This window comes from Anguilla anguilla, chromosome 3 (assembly GCF_013347855.1).
Source record: "Anguilla anguilla isolate fAngAng1 chromosome 3, fAngAng1.pri, whole genome shotgun sequence".
Classification (NCBI taxonomy): Eukaryota; Metazoa; Chordata; class Actinopteri; order Anguilliformes; family Anguillidae; genus Anguilla; species Anguilla anguilla.
The window spans coordinates 10,161,701-10,180,882 of record NC_049203.1 but is presented as its reverse complement, the minus strand read 5'-3'; the positions used below and the strand labels follow the sequence as shown (position 1 = coordinate 10,180,882).

The 19,182-nt window shown below is 41.9% G+C and overlaps 1 protein-coding gene across 3 annotated transcripts in view; it reads left to right on the top strand.

The window, feature by feature from the left end:
* Window positions 1-8,510: 8,510 nt before the first annotated feature.
* Window positions 8,511-19,182, top strand: part of LOC118223393 (protocadherin alpha-C2-like) — a 114,003-nt gene continuing 103,331 nt past the window's right edge. The window contains exon 1 of one of the 3 annotated variants that reach the window (XM_035409883.1): window positions 8,511-11,137. In XM_035409883.1, the coding sequence (XP_035265774.1) occupies window positions 8,753-11,137 (2,385 nt within the window). In that variant the 5' untranslated portion in view covers window positions 8,511-8,752. Of the gene's footprint in view, window positions 11,138-12,357; window positions 14,894-15,884; window positions 18,418-19,182 lie in introns of those variants that run through there. The other 2 variants (XM_035409889.1, XM_035409887.1) reach the window with 2 other exon arrangements.

The window sequence follows — 19,182 nt, the reverse complement described above, 5'->3', positions numbered from 1 at the left end:
TCTGGACCAAAATAACATTTTTTCAGAAACTGCAGCACATAATGAAATTTATGATCACAAAAAATGGAACAATGAGGTTTTCCTTGGTTGCTAAATCACCTTGGATTTCTACATTGAATTCAATGGGCTGCCCGCGCTTTTGGCCTCAAACATGCGCAGTAGAAGCTGTTTACCCGTCACTTCCTAGGCTTAACCGTTTGGCCCCGCCTCTACCTCACCAGTTCCTGTGTACGCTACGGCTCTGACGATCAGTCCACGAGAGAGGGAAACAAGGATACGTTCAACAAGTGAAGAAGAACAAGTGAATATGGCACCACCCCCTATGGCAGCAAGCACTAGGTCAAAGACAACGAATCTTAACAGACACGAATCTACCCATCAAGAGCCCGTATGTGAAAATGGGATCAAACGTGAAAGTAAGTTATCGCCCTACGACACACGATGCTTGCGATGTCAGGTAGGATGTACGATAGGAAATGGAACCGACTAAAACACAACGACACCCACGCGCAAACACAACCGCACGCACACACAATTATATAGTATATCGTTCCCCACAATATTTTTGCCCAATAGTTGTATTTATTTATATTTTGCAATTCTGTGACTGCTAGTTGTGGATCCCCTTCTGAAATAAACCAAACTGGTAAGTAATGATAATTTTTACTAGCATCGAAATTGGGTTCCTGTTCTTTGCGAATTTGACACTCAATGATAAAACCATTTCCTGCAGCCTATGAATCTCCAGTGGGAATGTTTGAGACCATGAATACACGTGAACCTACCTTCCTATATAGGAAGCTTGTGCCTGTGTGTGCAATAGGCCTAATAGAAAGTTAGCTAACATTTATTGAATGAGTTTACAATTTGCTATAGGACTATTTTAGCTGTTTGATTTGAAAATAGAAACAATTTTATTAGACTGATATCACTCACAGTGTCATCCATCTTGAAAAAGAATACAAGAGACATTCTGCTTTTCTTTGTAAAAGCACAAAAAGAGGCCACTTGAGAGTAATAGGAAAAGTGGTGGCAAATAATACCACCTATAGCTGTACACATGAGAGCTATATGCCATTATACCTATGAGGGGGGAATTGCATTTGCTATGAGGGGGAATTGAGGGAGAGAGGGAAAACAGGAGGGTGGTAACATTGAAAGTGAACACTGTGGAGCAGGATACAATGCTATACTAGTCTGACCCTCATATGGAGACCCATATTGGCCACCTTATGTGTATCAGTAGGTACTAGTGTCCTGACTCACTGTCTTGTTAGCTCTGGTGGTTGCACGGCAAAGAGAGGGAGAGAGAGAGAGTAGAGGAAGATGGTGACAGGGCAGAAGGAGCAGGTGTCTTGGAGGTGAGAAAGGAGCAAACATGGAAAATTAAGACAGAATTCAATGACAATTGCCTAATCCTCATTTCCGCCAACTTGCATGTATTAACAGTTTTTTGACTCGCTGTCCTGTTTTCTCTGGTGGGTTTAGGGTAAAGAGAGCATGAGACAGAGCATACAGGAGGATGTTGACATGAGGAGAAGGAGCAAGAAGTGACATGGAGGTGAGTGTCAAATTAACAACTTTTAAAAAGCTAAACGGATAGTCACACTAAATTGCGCTGGCTTCTTACCATGAAAGTAACCAAGACCAAAGGACACTAGAATATATTATTTAGATCGTCAAAGTCTGTTGTCGTTGAATTGTTGTATCGTTGAATTTCAGGTTACTTTTGTAACCTGAAACTTGCCCTGGAGTTCTTTCATTCATTACAACCATTTAGCAGACGGTCTTATTCAGAGTGACCTGCATAACTTTTTACATAGCATTTACATTGTATCTATTTATATGGCTGGATATATACTGAAGAAATGCAGGTTAAGTACCTTGCTCAAGGGTACAACAGCAGTGTCCTACCCGGGAATTGAACCTGTGACGTTTAAAATCCATGGTGCACATGTCTGCTTTATATTAATGAGCAGCTATAGCAACAATCGTGTGATATGCATGTGCATGTGTGTGTGTGTGTGTGTGTGTGTGTGAGAGAGAGAGAGAGAGAGAGATGGGTGGGGGGGCGTGTGCAAAATATGCTTTAGAAGCCCAAATTCATGTATGATTTCCTGTGGAGTAAAATGAGTGGCAGACAGTAGCTCCCTGCCCAAGCAAGTGATGGGAACGACTGTTGTTATATTCCCTGCATTGAGCGACAACAGGATATTAATTAGCTGTGGCACTTGGTAGGATAACCGATTATAAATATGAATATGTCAGTTCCAATTAGGGGCATAAAACGTCAACCTAGGAGGTTGATTTTGAGTCAATGTATGCACCTACATCTCTCCCTCTTCCTCTCCTCTCTCTCTCTCGCTCTCTCTCTCTCTCTCCCCCTCCCTTTCCCTCTCTCTCTCTCTCTCTCTCTCTCTCCCTCCCCCTCCCTCCCTCCCTCCCCCCTTTCTCCCTTTCTAACTGTGGTAGCTTTTCTCAGTTATTCTCCTCTGCCACAGTCGTGGAGTTCTTCTCCCATCTTATCAGACCTGACAGCGACAGTGAATAATTCACTGTGTCACACCCATGTGAAGGCGTAGCTGTAGTATATCCCTGTGCGTGTTTCAGCTCTTACCTGCAGATGCACTTTACTCCATTAATTGTTTCTGCTTTGACATCAGAGTGTTGTGGGTTCAGTCCCACCTGAGTTATACCAGAGATCGGGGTAGGACATTCTGTCACTATCCAGGGTGATTTTGCCCCCATCATTCATTTTTGGGGGTGCTTTTGTATTACAATGGTGCTAAACTTTGAATTCCATGAAAATTTAATTGGCTGCTGTTTTTATTATCAGACAATCAAATACATAATACATACATGTTAATTCTGATACACTTGTTCTCCAACTCCAACCATTTTTCCAACATTTATGCCTCTTGATAAAGTTTTCTTTTCACTCAATGGGACCCTCAGCCAATTAGATAATGTATGTAATTTCATGTATAGGATTGATGGATCAGGTGCACAAAATGATAACATTCATACATGAGAACAAATTAAGGGATGTTTTTCTGGCACAAATGTTAGTAAAAAGAGCGGTTTTTTTTTTTTGTAATGTATCTTACATTTGTCAGAAACTGCTGTTTTACCCTGGGCAAGGGTAACTTACCTCAGTTTGCTTAGTAGAAGTCCCTTGGTGTTACTGTGTGACAGAACTTAGTTAAAATTATTTTACATTACACTGTGACAAGTGAAGTCCCCACAGAAGGTAAAGAGGGATCATGTTGTTGTAGAGCTTTTAATGCGATTAAAATAAATCCTCTTATTGCTGCTGCTGTGCTATGGTGCTGCTGTATGACTAGCGGCTGTATCATAGCATACCAAAATATAGCCTCTATTAGATGGGAGGCAGGCAAACACCTTCTCTGATTACCTGACAACACTGTGGAGCAGTATGGTTTGGCACTTGGCAACTGTACAGAAATACATTCTATTAAAGTCATGGCTTCATTTTTGCATCCTTTGGAAATTTGTGAGTGATTTGGAAAACATTCTGTGTTCTAGTGACAGATAAACTCTGAATTAGTCTCATGTCAAATGCATCAGTATTCTGCCTGTGTTATTGCTGTATGTTGCCAATTGTAGGTCTATGATTTTTCAAATATCATATTTAATATTGATCACCTGCTATCTATTTAGATGTGGTTAATAACAGAGTTTGCATTAGCATGATTGAGACCACTTATTTTGTCTGGCAGAATCGATCAATTCTGTTTCCCTGATTTTGCCTTGTGTCAATCGCTTGTGTCATTGTTGTTGAACTCTAATGACTGTGGTCATTGAGTGGTCAATGCATTTAGCTACATATGGGTTAATCGTGTGTCACTTGTTGGCACCTGACTGGTGTGATCTTTGATTGAATGCATGTTGTATGTTGTATGAATGAATTTTGTATAAAACTGGTCCTGTTCCCATAGGGCTTTCTGACAGTGCCCTACATCCCAAGAGCAGATCATTAGCACCTTTCACCCAAATATCAGCAGATCGGCAGTGGCCCTGCATGCAGGGGACAGATTGATGTGGAGTGGCATTGCTGACAGTAGCTAAGAATAACTGACTCATAGTGGTTCTGACTCTTCTAGCAGATCTCTGATATCCCTTTTAATTGTTTCCTGCACCGTGGGCGAAGGAATGTGCCTTCACTCTTCTCATCGCCCACCATTTTCGGCTGGGGCATTTTCTGTGAATCATCCAGTAGCTGACGGCTGATGTGTGGAAGCATCCTTGTGAATCTGTGAATGGCATCTTAACTGGTCAGTGAATGGAGGAGCTGCAGGTGACTGGGAAACGGCGGTGTGCCTGCAGTCTGTTAGCGTTTGCAGTGCAGAGTGTCTGTCCAGCGTGGCGGTTAGCCTGCTCCAGCGTGGTGTCTGTGCCCCCTTCGGGTGCAACGCTACACAGGGCCCCTTTGAGTCCTGTCAACAACAGTACAACAGAAGGAGCTCTGTGATCTCTTCTGAAATGTGGTGCAGAGACATTTTTGTGCTTGCAGCTGCTATGGGACACAGAGTGCTTTTTGACTTTGTTGTAACATTAAAAAAAAAAAAAAAAAAGTGGTTTTAGCTGCGATACATGCTTGGGGTTTCTGTTTCCCGTTTCACAATAGGTTATTTCACAGAATGTGCCCTTGATGTGCATGCATGTGTGCGTGTGTTTGTTGTGGTCAGAGGGAAACCTCTTGGTGGTCAGTGTGATGTGTGCTTGAGAAAAGTGGTGCACACACTCCTGTGCAGAATGGGCTCCTGTTGAGATGATGACATCAGTGGCAGCCTGTGAATCACAGTGAATAAGAATCAGCAGCCAGTGAATGAGATATCATTATTATTACTTTCCTGCTATCCCTGGCGGGCTTCTTATCAGTGTATAATCTCTCACCCACTCTGTTTGTTCCTGGAGCAATGAAGTCATGCTGTTGCACAACCTTCCGCAGTTCTCACCAAGAAGGCCTCCATTGTCGTCAAGACATTTTACTAATTAGGTAAAAGTATTTATAGGTTTGGGATTAATACTGTGAGGCTTCCACATGCACGCAGTCTGTGCTCATTTAAATTCAGCATACGCCACCTGCATGCAACTGCCCCAAGTCACCGGTTTAAAGGAAGGGCTTTAAGGAATGGTGTTTTTTTCTGTAATGTGCAGATCTCCCACTGATTTATACAGATTACTCCCGGTTTCACTCCTCAGTTTCATCTGCAGTGGCTCCTGTCCTGCTTAGTACAGTAATTGGGATGGTTCAGTGCAGATTTAAAAATGAATGATTAAACAGTTGCTGGATTGTTGCCAGACTTTGAAATTAATCACTCTCTCTCCCTCTCCCCTCTTGCTCTCTCTCTCTCTCTCTCATATATATATATATATATATATATATATATATATAAGGATGAATGTAGGCAAGAAAGGTTGCATGTTGGAAGGAAACACTGAAAGCTTTTACTGAAATGTGTTTGTATTGGCTGTTTGAACAATCCAGAATTTTGTGGAATATAAACATGATCCTTTTCTTTGTTTTGGATTTGTACAACGTCTGGAGACATTACGTTGATGTTCAAGCTGTTCGGAGTTACTTCACGGGGCATTTTCTTGCTTTGGACCACAAACCCCCGAATGCCCTTAAATGCTTTGTGAAGTCAAGCAGGGCTTCAGAAACTCCTCTAAATATCTAAAAATATCCTTCATCACATCTGTGTTAATCAAAAACCAACATGTTTGACTGGGAAAAACATGTAAAAGTCAGTCCGTTTCCAACAGTCCTAACCACATTTATGTCATAAGAACTGACCTACAGTGAGCTCAGGGGTTAGTACAATTTGGATTTAAAGAACTTTGTTCTAAAATTCAAGTAGGCCTTTTCTTACTCCAGTCATATGTGTGAATGTGCACAAATTCACAAGACCATGTTTACTGCAGTTTCACCATGGTTGTAGCAATCAGAATTGTGCAGGAAGGACATCTCAAAAAGCAGCCCATGTATACTTCAGTGATTGCAGTGCCAGTGAATTGTGAAATTACATAATTGGAATGGCAGGGATGTGTGGCTAATTTTCCTAATATGGTCTTCTCTTCTTCATAGTGCAATCCATTTCCCATCGATGTAGTCATGCTGTAACACCAGATGTGTATTTTGTTTGAATGCTTCAGTGCCAGAGAACTCTCACTGATGCGGGGGCATATTTCAGCCATCAATGGCCATCTCAAACGCACAGAGACTCTGAGTGTCCTTTCCTTCTGGGAAAGGCCAGCCCTGGTTGTAGGCGAGAGGGGGGGTGAAGGGGGGGAGGGGTGTGGGTTTGTGATGTTTAAGGCTCTGTCACCGTGGGTCTGCTGGCTTGAGAGCAAAGAGCCGATTCACTCGCTGCGCAGCCCTAGTCGTCCCCCCCCACCCCCCACCCCCACCCCACCCTGGGCAGGCAGCCCCGCGTCTCTGCGGCGCTGCTGGGATTATCCCTGAAAACGCTCTGGCTCATCGCCGCTCTTACCTGTAACCGTTCCACTCTGCGGCATCATTAGCCCCGTTTCCCACGCTCGAGTGCGGTTATCCCCTAAGCGCCTGTTAGTTTTTAGTGTTAGTTTGAGGCCTGTGTTTTGAATGACAGAAGAGCCCCTTTTTTTGTCTTAACTGAGCTCATAACAGCCGTGACAGGACAGAGGACATTTTGGCAGGGAGTGAGGGGAGGGGTGTTGCTGGTGGGATTTGACTCTTCCACTGAAGAGAGGCACTGCAGATGATTGTCCTCCAATGGTCGAGGAGCAGTTTTTCATGCTCATTTATTCTGATGAAATGGGGGGGCCTGGCCTGTCTGTACAGACAGTCGTGGTTGTATTATTGGCTGTTAGAGGACGTTGATGCCAACTCGCTAGGAATAGGAACCTCTAAAAGGAAAGCTGTTTTATTCTGATGTCTACCTGCACTGTGTGGACAGAGGGATCTTGTCAGCTCCTCTTGCACCGCCTGCATGCTTTAGCCCTGCACCGATGCTGTATCAGAGGTGATTCAGGTCTGTCACACCAGTGCATAAGTGGCTTTACTGAAGTAGAAAAAAACCCTCCTCACCCTCTGAGAATAAATTCGCAACGCTGGTTTCTGACGGTGTGTCCTTTCCAGCGCGGGATAGAACAAGTGTCTGCAATCTCACGTTTCTCAGACTGAAAGGATGCTCTGAAAATAGGATATCATTTGCAGCCATTCTTATCCTGATTGCTTGAGAGGCTAGTTAAAATGATCACATACGCATTAATTCACTGAATGTACTGGTGTTTCATTGTGTTTAATTGACTGATTCACGTTTTAAACTGTTGCTGCATGTTATCTGATATTCAGCTGTTAATAACTAATAAAGACCTTTGCATTCATATCTGAATTTGTGATTTTTAATGGAAATTGTGCTTTTATACTGCATAATACTGTTCTATTAATATCCTAACTTATTCATACCTTCAGTATAATATTTAATAATTGTGTGTTTTGTGTGATGAACTCTCTTGGTCAATGCATGCTAGGATAGACTTTAGCTTCAGATTTTTTAGCTTATGAGTAGATTGCGTGCGTATAGCAGCACAGTTCTGTAGGGAAAATGCATTGAGCGTGCATGACTAACTGAACATGCTTTGTGTGTTTTTTTGGGCAAGGGAGGCCTTTGACACACAACTACTTCCATGATAGTCACAGTGTACACAGCTCAATGAACCACGCTGTATTTGTCTGATATTTCGCATGCAGATGTCTGTTCGTGTCTGTGTTCGTTGGGAAGCTATAAAAGCAGATGCTGAGAGTGCTGTTTACAGCCCACCTCAAACAGCGACCTTCAGCTACAAGATAACTGCTGGCTTGCTGGGGCTGTGAGATTTGTCTGTCATATTTAATAGGCACTGTTTATCCTTGCATTGATTACTTAAATGGGCTGTCTGAATTCATTTAACAGCAGAACTGTCTGCCATCCACACGTGGTCTTTATTTCCAGGCCTGTTTTAGCAGCACTGCCCTCTCGGGTCAGATCCCTCCGCCAATCCCCCCTTTCAGGAACACCTGTAAAGCCCCTCCCGCCCCCTTTTTCAATAACACCTGTATGCCGATTCTTCCCTTTGCTTTCCATTTGTTCACCCACCAGAATTGTCTTTGACTTTGGTCCTTTGAGAAATTATTCACTGCTGAAGGACAACAATGGTTGAATATCTACACGGTTTTAATTTGAGAAAATTACACGTGTTATTGTATAATTATACGTATTATTGTATCGTAGTTTTTAAGTAACTGGCCTGTTTATAACGTGGAATTTCGCGGGTGCAAGCAAACACCTGCCTTCGTGATGAATTTGACTCTTGGTGTAATTTTGGACTTAGTCACTACGTGTCGCTCTTGTTCCACGAGACACCGTGAGACAAAGACATTGAATTTGCCCCTCCCTTCAGTTCATATTTAGTTTTTGCAAGCTATCCTTCCTTTTAGTCTTCGAGTCGCGCGTGCTTCTGTGAACATTGTACAATGCATCGGAAAGGGAAAGCTGAATTCTAAAGTAGGTGTCTCCTTCAGAGTTATTTGCACTTGCTGTGGATTTATTTTAACCACGATGTGTATTTTTCCACAAGGATTACATTTTGCTCTTGGACAAGGATTTACCAATGAACTGGCTTGATCTTTTTAGTAAGTAAAAAGCCATTTAAGTGGGACATTTGAGTATATTGGATTTGTTGGAGTAGGCGAAATCCAGCCATCATGTTTGTTTTGGACCAAATATATTCGGATGCTTATTTTGTGTTCATATTTCTGTCTTGTCTCGGAGAACTGGTTTCGGGACAGATCATATACAGTGTGTCGGAGGAGGTGAAAACTGGCTCTTCTGTTGGAAATATAGCCAAAGATATCGGTCTTAGCGCTAGAGAGTTGGACGTTCGTGGGTTTAGGATTGTTTCGGGGTCGAAGAAGCAGTATTTTGGGGTAAGTTTGGATACGGGACTTCTGTTTGTTAAGGAACGGATTGACAGAGAAGTGCTATGCCCGGATGCGGCCTCCTGCTTTGTGAATTTAGAGGCCATAGTGAACAACCCTCTGCAGCTTTACCGGGTGAGAATCACTGTAATCGATATTAATGATAATCCACCAATTTTTCCTGTTCCTTCTATACAGTTCAATATTTCTGAGCTTACGGTGTCCGCTGGGACTCGATTCCCGTTAGAGAGCGCATATGATGCGGATGTTGGCATAAACTCAATAAAAACATACAAATTAAGCTCGAACGAATTTTTCACTTTGGACGTGCAAACCCAAAGTGATAAATCAGTATCTGCGGAGCTTGTGTTACAGAAAACTCTGGATCGCGAGAAAACTCCCCTCCTTCACCTAACGGTCGCTGCTGTCGATGGAGGCTCTCCTCCAAGATCAGGGACCTTAGCGATTGACGTTCACGTTTTAGATGCAAACGACAACGCGCCAGTTTTTAACAAATCCGTTTATAAAGTATCCATCCCTGAAAATACGTCTGTTGGGACCGTTATAACCCGTCTACTGGCGACAGACCTGGATGAAGGCTTCAATGGTGAAGTGCTTTACTCATTCAGTAGCCGTAGTCCCCAGAACATCATGGAAACCTTTGAAATAGACGTACACACAGGGGACGTTAAAGTGAAAGGAAATGTTGATTTTGAGAAGTATGGTGCCTTTGAAATTCGTATTCAAGCCACAGACCGAGGCCACGTGCCTTTGACTGGGCACTGCAAACTGCTGGTGGAAGTGCTTGATGTGAACGACAGTCCTCCCGAGGTAACTGTGACGTCACTTCTGAGCCCAGTGGAAGAGAGCGCTAGTAAGGGCACTGTTATCGCACTGATGACGGTGTCAGATGAGGACGGAGGAAAGAACGGCGTGGTCAACTGTAAACTCGAGGGGGAGAGTCCCTTCAAACTCCAGTCATCTTTCCAGAACTATTTTTCTTTAATCCTGGACGGGACTCTGGACCGAGAGAAAGTTTCAGAGTACAATCTTACAGTTGTCGCCAGGGACGAAGGAAGCCCTCCATTGTCAAGCAAGCGAGTAATTTTAGTACAGGTTTCTGACGTGAACGACAACGCCCCACAGTTCCCAAGCCCCGATACTCAAGTATATTTAAGGGAGAATAACCCCGTTGGGTCAGTCATATACACCGTCTCTGCGTTTGATCCCGATTTGCAAGAAAATGCACAGATAACGTATTCAATATTTCCGATAACTATCAACGGTGTCCGCATGTCCTCAGTCTTAAATGTGAACTCTTTAACCGGTGAGATACTTAGCCTACAATCTTTTAACTATGAAGAATTGAAAACGTTCCAGTTTCAAATTCAGGCTATAGACTCTGGTGTTCCTCCACTAAGCAGCAGCGTGACTGTGAACGTTTTTATCTTGGATGAGAATGACAACAGCCCTGGGGTTCTTCTACCTTATTCTGACCGGGGCTCCGTTAATACTGAAAACATTCCCTATTCTGCTGAAGCGGGATACTTTGTGGCCAAGATCAGGGCTGTAGACGCAGACTCTGGTTACAATGCACTGCTTTCTTATCACATCACGGAACCCAAGGGAAGTAGTCTGTTCCGAATCGGAAGCAGCACCGGGGAAATAAGGACTAAGAGGCGAATGAGTGACAACGACTTGAAAACTCATCCATTGGTGATTTTGATTTCTGACCATGGAGAACCTTCGCTCTCAGCGACTGTGTCGATTGATGTTGTGGTTGTTGAAAGTACTGATGAAATGGAGACATCTATTCGACAGATGCCAAAAAAGGAGGACAGGTTTTCAAATTTAAATCTGTATTTGCTGATTGCCATTATCTCGATTTCTGTTATATTTCTGTTAAGTCTAATTAGTTTAATAGCGGTAAAGTGCCATAGGACGGACGGCGGTTTGAGCAAGTACAGTGCTCCTGTGATCACCACTCATCCTGACGGGAGCTGGTCTTACTCCAAATCTACTCAGCAGTATGACGTGTGTTTTAGCTCAGACACACTGAAGAGTGACGTTATGGTTTTCCCTGCACCATTTCCGCCAACGGACGCGGAGCTGATCAGCATTAACGGAGTAGACACGTTGAAACGGAACCAAACTCTCCCCAACAGCGAGAAGGTAAGAACCAGTTTTCACAAAAGTCTGAATTATAGATTATATTATTGTCCTTGTATGATGTAACATTCTAACTGTTGCAGCGTAGCATACAGTCTGACTAAGAGATCCACTTAAGCATGCAGTTCTGTGTAGAACTGCCCTTGGTCCTGAACTCTCACTGCCCATGGTCCTGAAATCTCACTCCTACTCTTTGCTGCAATTGCTGTAAAATAGCAAAACATTATTTTGCTGTCGTTTTCTGTATATATGTGGGAAAGGAAAATTCTTACCAAGGAAACAATAAAGGAAGTAGACATCCCTACAGTAAGAAGTACTGTCGAAATATAACTCATGCCGCAGTTTTATTTACTACACAATAAAATTTTCGGAGTTTATATGGGACCATTCTGGCCAGAGTTGATTTAGCATTGAAAATTTTAATGTGTAGAAAATGAATTGTTTGTTAAACAATAATTTCGTTTTAACGTTGAGAAATGAGTTGTATGGATGTACGCTGTATCAGCAATATGCAAAACAATCTTTAGGAGGGAAAATAAAAACAATTTAGTTTAATGGTGACACTGTCGTAGCCACATTTATACTGTAGCCTATGTGTGTGATGCAGACACAGTAAGACTTACTGCTCGTCGGTGTTAGTGGAACAATACCAATATTGCCTTCCTTTTTTTAATCCCTGCGTTATTTTTGGGCCTTTTTGACAAATGTAATTCTTTATTTGGAATTACGCATTTCTCGCTGTGCCGGTCAGGCAGATGGAGGTCAGGCTTATTACATGGCGAGGTGTCATTAGTTTAATTCTCTTCGTATTTTCTTTTCATCTTTATGGTCATAGAATCCAGTTCTGGTGTTTTGTAGTTGTTGTTGATTACACAAAAGAAAACAGGAATTCTGTTTCACGTTGATCATTCTGACACGAGAAATTAAAGCTAAAGCCGTGGCTATTTTACCGATATATTTGGTGAGAGCTCATTTTATTTTTAGAATATAAAACATGAGTTGTACGGTTAAATAAATAAATATTATTATTATTATTATTATTATTATTATTATTATTATTTTGACAACTTAATGTTGGCCAGTTTACAGAAATAGTTGTTTATCCATTCCAGTGGTGCAAGTTCTATGATGCGTCCACATGATGTCTCTGTTGACCCACAAAGTAAAATATTATCCTCTTGGTATCTGGGCTCCTCCTTGTTTGGTAACGGGTTGCGATTACACAGGGCTTTGTTACACGGACTCGCAGTACGCCAAGAGCTGGGTTGCAGACTTCAGGATTCTTCCGTTATTTGCGGAGTAAATTTATGTATTTGTATCAGTGATTTTGGAATTTTAAACGCCTCATTGGATTTATGTTGCTGCCAAGGTTAGCGGAACATGTATTTTTCAGAGAGAAAAGAGTCTTTGGTGACGTATATTCTGGTCCTGCTCCTGTTGTGTGGTTGGGAATCGGCTTCTGGACAGCTCTCGTATTCAGTTTCCGAGGAGGTAAACCCGGGAACCTTTGTGGGAAATCTTGCCAAAGATTTAAATCTGAATGTACTTGAACTGGAATCACGTACATTTAAGATTGTCGCCGGTTCCAAGAAGAAATATTTCGAGGTGAATTTAAAGACGGGTATTTTGTATGTTAATGACAGAATTGACAGAGAGGAGCTTTGTCCTAACGCCCTCAAATGTGTGGTTAATGTAGAAGCTGTTATTAACAATCCTCTGGGACTTTATCGTGTGGAAGTTAATATTGTGGACGTCAACGATAATGCTCCCGCATTTCGAGTAAAACTACAATATGTCAATATAACTGAAAATACCTTACCTGGACTACGATTTCCTTTACTTGTGGCCTACGATGCGGATGTAGGGAAAAATTCTGTAAACACGTATAAGCTGAGTCAGAATGAACACTTCTCTTTGGATTTGCACAAACGAGAGACTGTATCTGCAGAGTTGGTGCTGCAGAAGGCTTTAGATCGAGAGAAACAGTCTGTGATTCAGCTCCTACTGACTGCTGTAGACGGGGCAAATCCGCCGAGGTCTGGCACCATGCAGATTATTGTGAATGTCTTGGACATTAACGACAACACTCCAGTTTTCAGCAGTTCTCTGTATAAAGTTCGTATCTTTGAAAACACACCACCGGGAACATCAATAATAAGTTTAAATGCAACGGATTTAGACGCAGGTTCAAATGGTGAAATCGCGTACTCCTTTAGTAAGCTTGAGCAAGTCCATATCTTAGATATGTTCACAATAGATTCCCATACGGGGACAGTTACAGTGAAGGGAGTGATAGATTTTGAACAAAATAACGCGTTTGAAATTCACACTCTAGCTAGTGACGGAGCTCAGCCACCTATGGCCGCTCACTCTAAATTGTTGATTGAAGTGATGGATGTCAATGATAACGCTCCTGAAATAACAGTGACGTCTCTCTTGAATAACGTGAAAGAAGACACAAAACTAGGGACTACGATTGCTCTTGTTTCCGTTCTTGATGCAGATGGTGGTAAAAACGGAATGGTGAATTGTTACAGTTCCAAGGAATTCCCCTTCAAACTGCAAACGAACTATAAAAACTATTACTCTTTGGTAGTTGACGGCCCACTGGACAGAGAGAGCGCTCCACAATACAATGTCACCATAACAGCTACTGATGAGGGGACTCCGCCCCTCTCCAGCACCAGCGTTATCACTGTGAGTATTTCCGATGTAAACGACAACGCACCACGCTTTCCGGTACCCTTGAATAACGTGTATGTGAAAGAAAATATCCAAGTGGGATCTGTAATTTACACTGCATTTGCCTTTGATCCTGATTTAAACGAAAATGCGAAAGTTTCTTATTCTTTATTGGAGACTTCGGCAAAGGGTGCCGCCACGTCGTCTACTTTCAAAATGAACTCCATTACTGGGGAAATATACAGCTTGAAAACCTTTAACTATGAAGACACGAAATCGTTCCAGTTTCAAGTTCAGGCTACGGACTCTGGTGTTCCTCCACTAAGCAGCAACGTGGATGTGAACGTTTTTATCTTGGATGAGAACGACAACAGTCCGGCGGTTCTTCCGCCCTATTCTGACCAGGGCTCCGTTAATACTGAGAACATTCCCTATTCTGCTGAAGCGGGATACTTTGTGGCCAAGATCAGGGCTGTAGACGCAGACTCTGGTTACAATGCGCTGCTTTCTTATCACATTGCGGAACCCAAGGGAAGCAGCCTCTTCCGAATCGGAAGCAGCACCGGGGAAATAAGGACAAAGAGGCGAATGAGTGACAATGATTTGAAGACTCATCCATTGGTGATTTTGATTTCTGATCACGGAGAACCTTCCCTCTCAGCGACTGTGTCTATAGATGTTGTTGTTGTTGAAAGTGCAGGTGAAATACAAACATCCTTTAGACAGTTACCAGCCAAGGAGGAGAGTTTCTCGGATTTAAATCTGTATTTGCTGATTGCCATTATCTCGATTTCAATTATATTTTTGTTAAGTATAATTAGTTTAATAGCTATAAAATGCCACAGGACGGACGGCGGATTGAGTTCATATAGCGCCCCAGTGATAACCACACACCCTGACGGGAGCTGGTCTTACTCCAAATCTACTCAGCAATATGACGTGTGTTTTAGCTCAGACACGCTGAAGAGTGACGTTGTAGTTTTCCCCGCATCGTTTCCGCCTGTGGATGCCGAATTGATCAGCATCAATGGAGCGGACACGTTTAAACGGAACCAAACTCTTCCCAATAGCGAGAAGGTAAGAATGGGGTTCATCAGTTGTATATAAAGCTGACTTATATATTATTTATTTGTCTTTTCAAAAACACAGCTTTCTGTAACTTGCCGTGTAACGCTCAGTCTGAGTCATTGAGTATAGTCTCAGGCGATCCGTTTTTCCTGCAAATCTTGTATATATCTGTCCTTGGTCCTGGAAATACGACTTACTTTCTTTGAGTATTTGATTTTAATTGACCAAATTTCATGACATCCTCAAGTATTTACAGACAAAAAAAGAAATAGACTAGTCATGGTTATTTGTTTTTTGGGCGTTTTATTGGTGATCAAGGAGAAGTCAAGCCACGGAAACAAATAATACTATTATATTCATATTATTATTAATAATGACAATAATTAAAAGGTGTAAACATTGCTGTACAACACATTACGTTGATAAAAAGCAATGTTAAAAATTCCAGAAAGAAAAGAAACATTGCAAAAAAGAAGGGTAAACTACTCGTTACTCGAAATAATTTCATGATTGAATGATTAGCCTACTGTCTGTTATTTAAACACGGTATGGCATACTGCTGAAATGTGTTAGTGCATGGAACTCGGTAATCCTTTCTGGCTTCGAAGATAACAGTCTTTATGTCTTGTATTCAGTTAGCTTTATTTAGGATTTTTAAAACAAGTTTAATGTCATTCTTGATTTAAAATGCCCCTATGCATTGTTGATACATGGGTTTAATATGTCACTGTGTCGTGAGTTTGATGCATTTTCTCTCGTGGTTTTTATGGTTGCTTCGATGTGTGCGTGTGATGCTATGTGTGATGAAACACAACTTTTTTTATTTCTTTCTGTTTAACAACATGATTTTAGCCATGTTGCAAAAATACTTGTTTATTCAGGAGAGCGCTTTAAGTTCATGGTTTATCCACACGGTGTCTCTGTTGTCCCACAAAGTGAAATATTATTTACGTTGTGTCTGGGCTCCTCCTAGTTTCAAAGGAAGAGCTGATTACACAGGGCTTTGTTACAGATTCGGACGACGTGAAGATTGGGTAGCAGGCCTGAGTATTTGCTCGTTTTATCGCGGAATAAATTTGGATATTTCGGTGTACGTGGCTTTGGACTGGAAAACGCTCCATTGGATCTATGCTGTTACCAAAATTGTCGGAACAATGTATTTTTCGGACATACTGGGATCTATGGTGAAGTATCGACTGGTCCTGCTGCTGCTGTGTGGTTGGGAGGCGGTTTATGGGCAACTCTCTTATTCAGTTTCAGAAGAGGTAAATCCAGGGACCTTTGTGGGAAATATCGCCAAGGATTTAAATCTGAATGTACATGAACTTGAGTCACGCGCATTTCAGATTGCCGCTGGTTCCCAGAAGAAATATTTCGAGGTGAATTTAAAGACGGGCATTTTGTATGTGAATGAAAGAATTGACAGAGAGGAGCTCTGCCCGAATGCCCTCAAATGTGTGGTTAGTGTCGAAGCTGTTATTAATAATCCTCTGAGGCTTTATCGTGTGGAAATTAATATCATGGATGTGAATGATAATACTCCGTCTTTCCGAGAAAAATCACAGCTTGTAAATATTACCGAAACCACCTTGCCCGGTGTGCGCTTTCCTTTACTTGGGGCGTATGATGCGGATGTCGGGAAAAATGCTGTAAACACATATAAACTGAGTCAAAATGAACACTTCTCTCTGGATTTGCACAAAGGAGAGAGTGTAGCTGCTGAGTTGGTGCTGCAGAAGGCTTTAGATCGAGAGAAACAGTCTGTGATTCAGCTCCTAGTGACTGCTGTAGACGGAGGAAATCCGCCGCGATCTGGCACCATGCAGATTATTGTGAATGTCTTGGACATTAACGATAACCCTCCAGTTTTCAGCAGTTCTCTGTATAAAGTTCGTATCTTTGAAAATACACCACCAGGAACATCAATAATAACTCTAAATGCAACAGATTCAGACGCAGATTTAAATGGTGAAGTCGTGTACTCTTTTAGTAAGCTTCAGCAAGGACATATCCTAGATATGTTCACAATCGATTCACATACGGGGACAGTTACAGTGAAGGGAGTGATCGATTTCGAACAAAATAACGCGTTTGAAATTCACACTCAAGCTAGTGACCGAGCTCAGTCGCCCATGGTCGCTCACTCTAAATTGTTGATTGATGTGATGGATGTCAATGATAACGCTCCTGAAATAACAGTGACGTCTCTCTTGAATAACGTGAAAGAAGACACAAAACTAGGGACTACGATTGCTCTTGTTTCAGTTCTTGATGCAGATGGTGGTAAAAACGGAATGGTGAATTGTTACAGTTCCAAGGAATTCCCCTTTAAACTGCAAACGAACTATAAGAACTATTACTCTTTGGTAGTTGACGGCCCACTGGACAGAGAGAGCGCTCCACAATACAATGTCACCATAACAGCTACTGATGAGGGGGCTCCGCCTCTCTCCAGCACCAGCGTTATCACTGTGAGTATTTCCGATGTAAACGACAACGCGCCACGCTTTCCGGTACCCTTGGATAACGTGTATGTGAAAGAAAATGTCCAAGTGGGATCTGTAATTTACACTGTATCTGCCTTTGATCCTGATTTAAACGAAAATGCGAAAGTTTCTTATTCTTTATTGGAGACTTCGGCAAAGGGTGCCGCCACGTCGTCTACTTTCAAAATGAACTCTATTACTGGGGAAATATACAGCTTGAAAACCTTTAACTATGAAGACACGAAATCGTTCCAGTTTCAAGTTCAGGCTACAGACTCTGGTGTTCCTCCACTAAGCAGCAACGTGGTTGTGAACGTTTTTATCTTGGATGAGAACGACAACAGTCCTGCGGTTCTCCCGCCCTATTCTGACCAGGGCTCAGTTAACACTGAAAACATTCCCTATTCTGCTGAAGCGGGATACTTTGTGGCCAAGATCAGGGCTGTAGACGCAGACTCTGGTTACAACGCGCTGCTTTCTTATCACATTGCGGAACCCAAGGGAAGCAGCCTCTTCCGAATCGGAAGCAGCACCGGGGAAATAAGGACAAAGAGGCGAATGAGTGACAATGACTTGAAGACTCATCCATTGGTGATTTTGATTTCTGATCACGGAGAACCTTCCCTCTCAGCGACCGTGTCTATAGATGTTGTTGTTGTTGAAAGTGCAGGTGAAATACAAACATCCTTTAGACAGTTACCAGCCAAGGAGGAGAGTTTCTCGGATTTAAATTTGTATTTGCTGATTGCCATTATCTCGATTTCAATTATATTTTTGTTAAGTATAATTAGTTTAATAGCTGTAAAATGTCACAGGACGGACGGCGGATTGAGTTCATATAGCGCCCCAGTGATAACCACACACCCTGACGGGAGCTGGTCTTACTCCAAATCTACTCAGCAATATGACGTGTGTTTTAGCTCAGACACGCTGAAGAGTGACGTTGTAGTTTTCCCCGCATCGTTTCCGCCTGCTGATGCAGAGTTGATCAGCATCAATGGAGCGGACACGTTTAAACGGAACCAAACTCTTCCCAATAGCGAGAAGGTAAGAATGATGTTTATCAATTGTATATAACGCTGACATATTTATTTGCCTTTTCAAAAATGCAGCTTTCTGTAACTTGCCGTGTAACGAACAGTCTGAGTCATTGAGTATAGTCTCAGCGATCCCTTTTGCCTGCAAATATTGTATATATTTGTCCTTGGTTCTGGAAATACGACTCCGCCCGACTTCATTTCTTTGAGTATTTGATTTTAATTTACCAAATTTCATGAGATCCTTTCAAGTATTTACAGACAGCAGAAATAGACTAGTCATTTGTTATTTGGGCGTTTTATTGATGATCAAGCAGAAGTCAAGCCACCGATACAAATAATATATTCATATTATTATTATTATTATTATTATTAATGACAATAAAACTTGTAAAGACTGCTGTACAGCTCATTACGTTGGTGAAAAAGTATGTTTAAAAATCCAGAAAGAAAAGAAACATTGCAGATAGAAGGGTAGACTACTCGTTACTCCACACTGCTTTAGTAACCGAAATAATTTCATGATTGAATGATTAGCCTACTGTTTGTTATTTAAACACGGTATGGCATACTGCTGAAATGTGTTAGTGCATGGAACTTCGTAATCCTTTTAGGCTTCGGAGATAACAGTCTTTATGTCCAGTCTTCTATTCAGTTTGCTTTATTTAGGATCTTTTAACAAATGTAATTCTTGATTTATAATGCCCCTATGCTTTGTTGATACATGGATTTTATATGTCACTGTTTCATGAGTTTGATGCATTTTCTGTCGTGG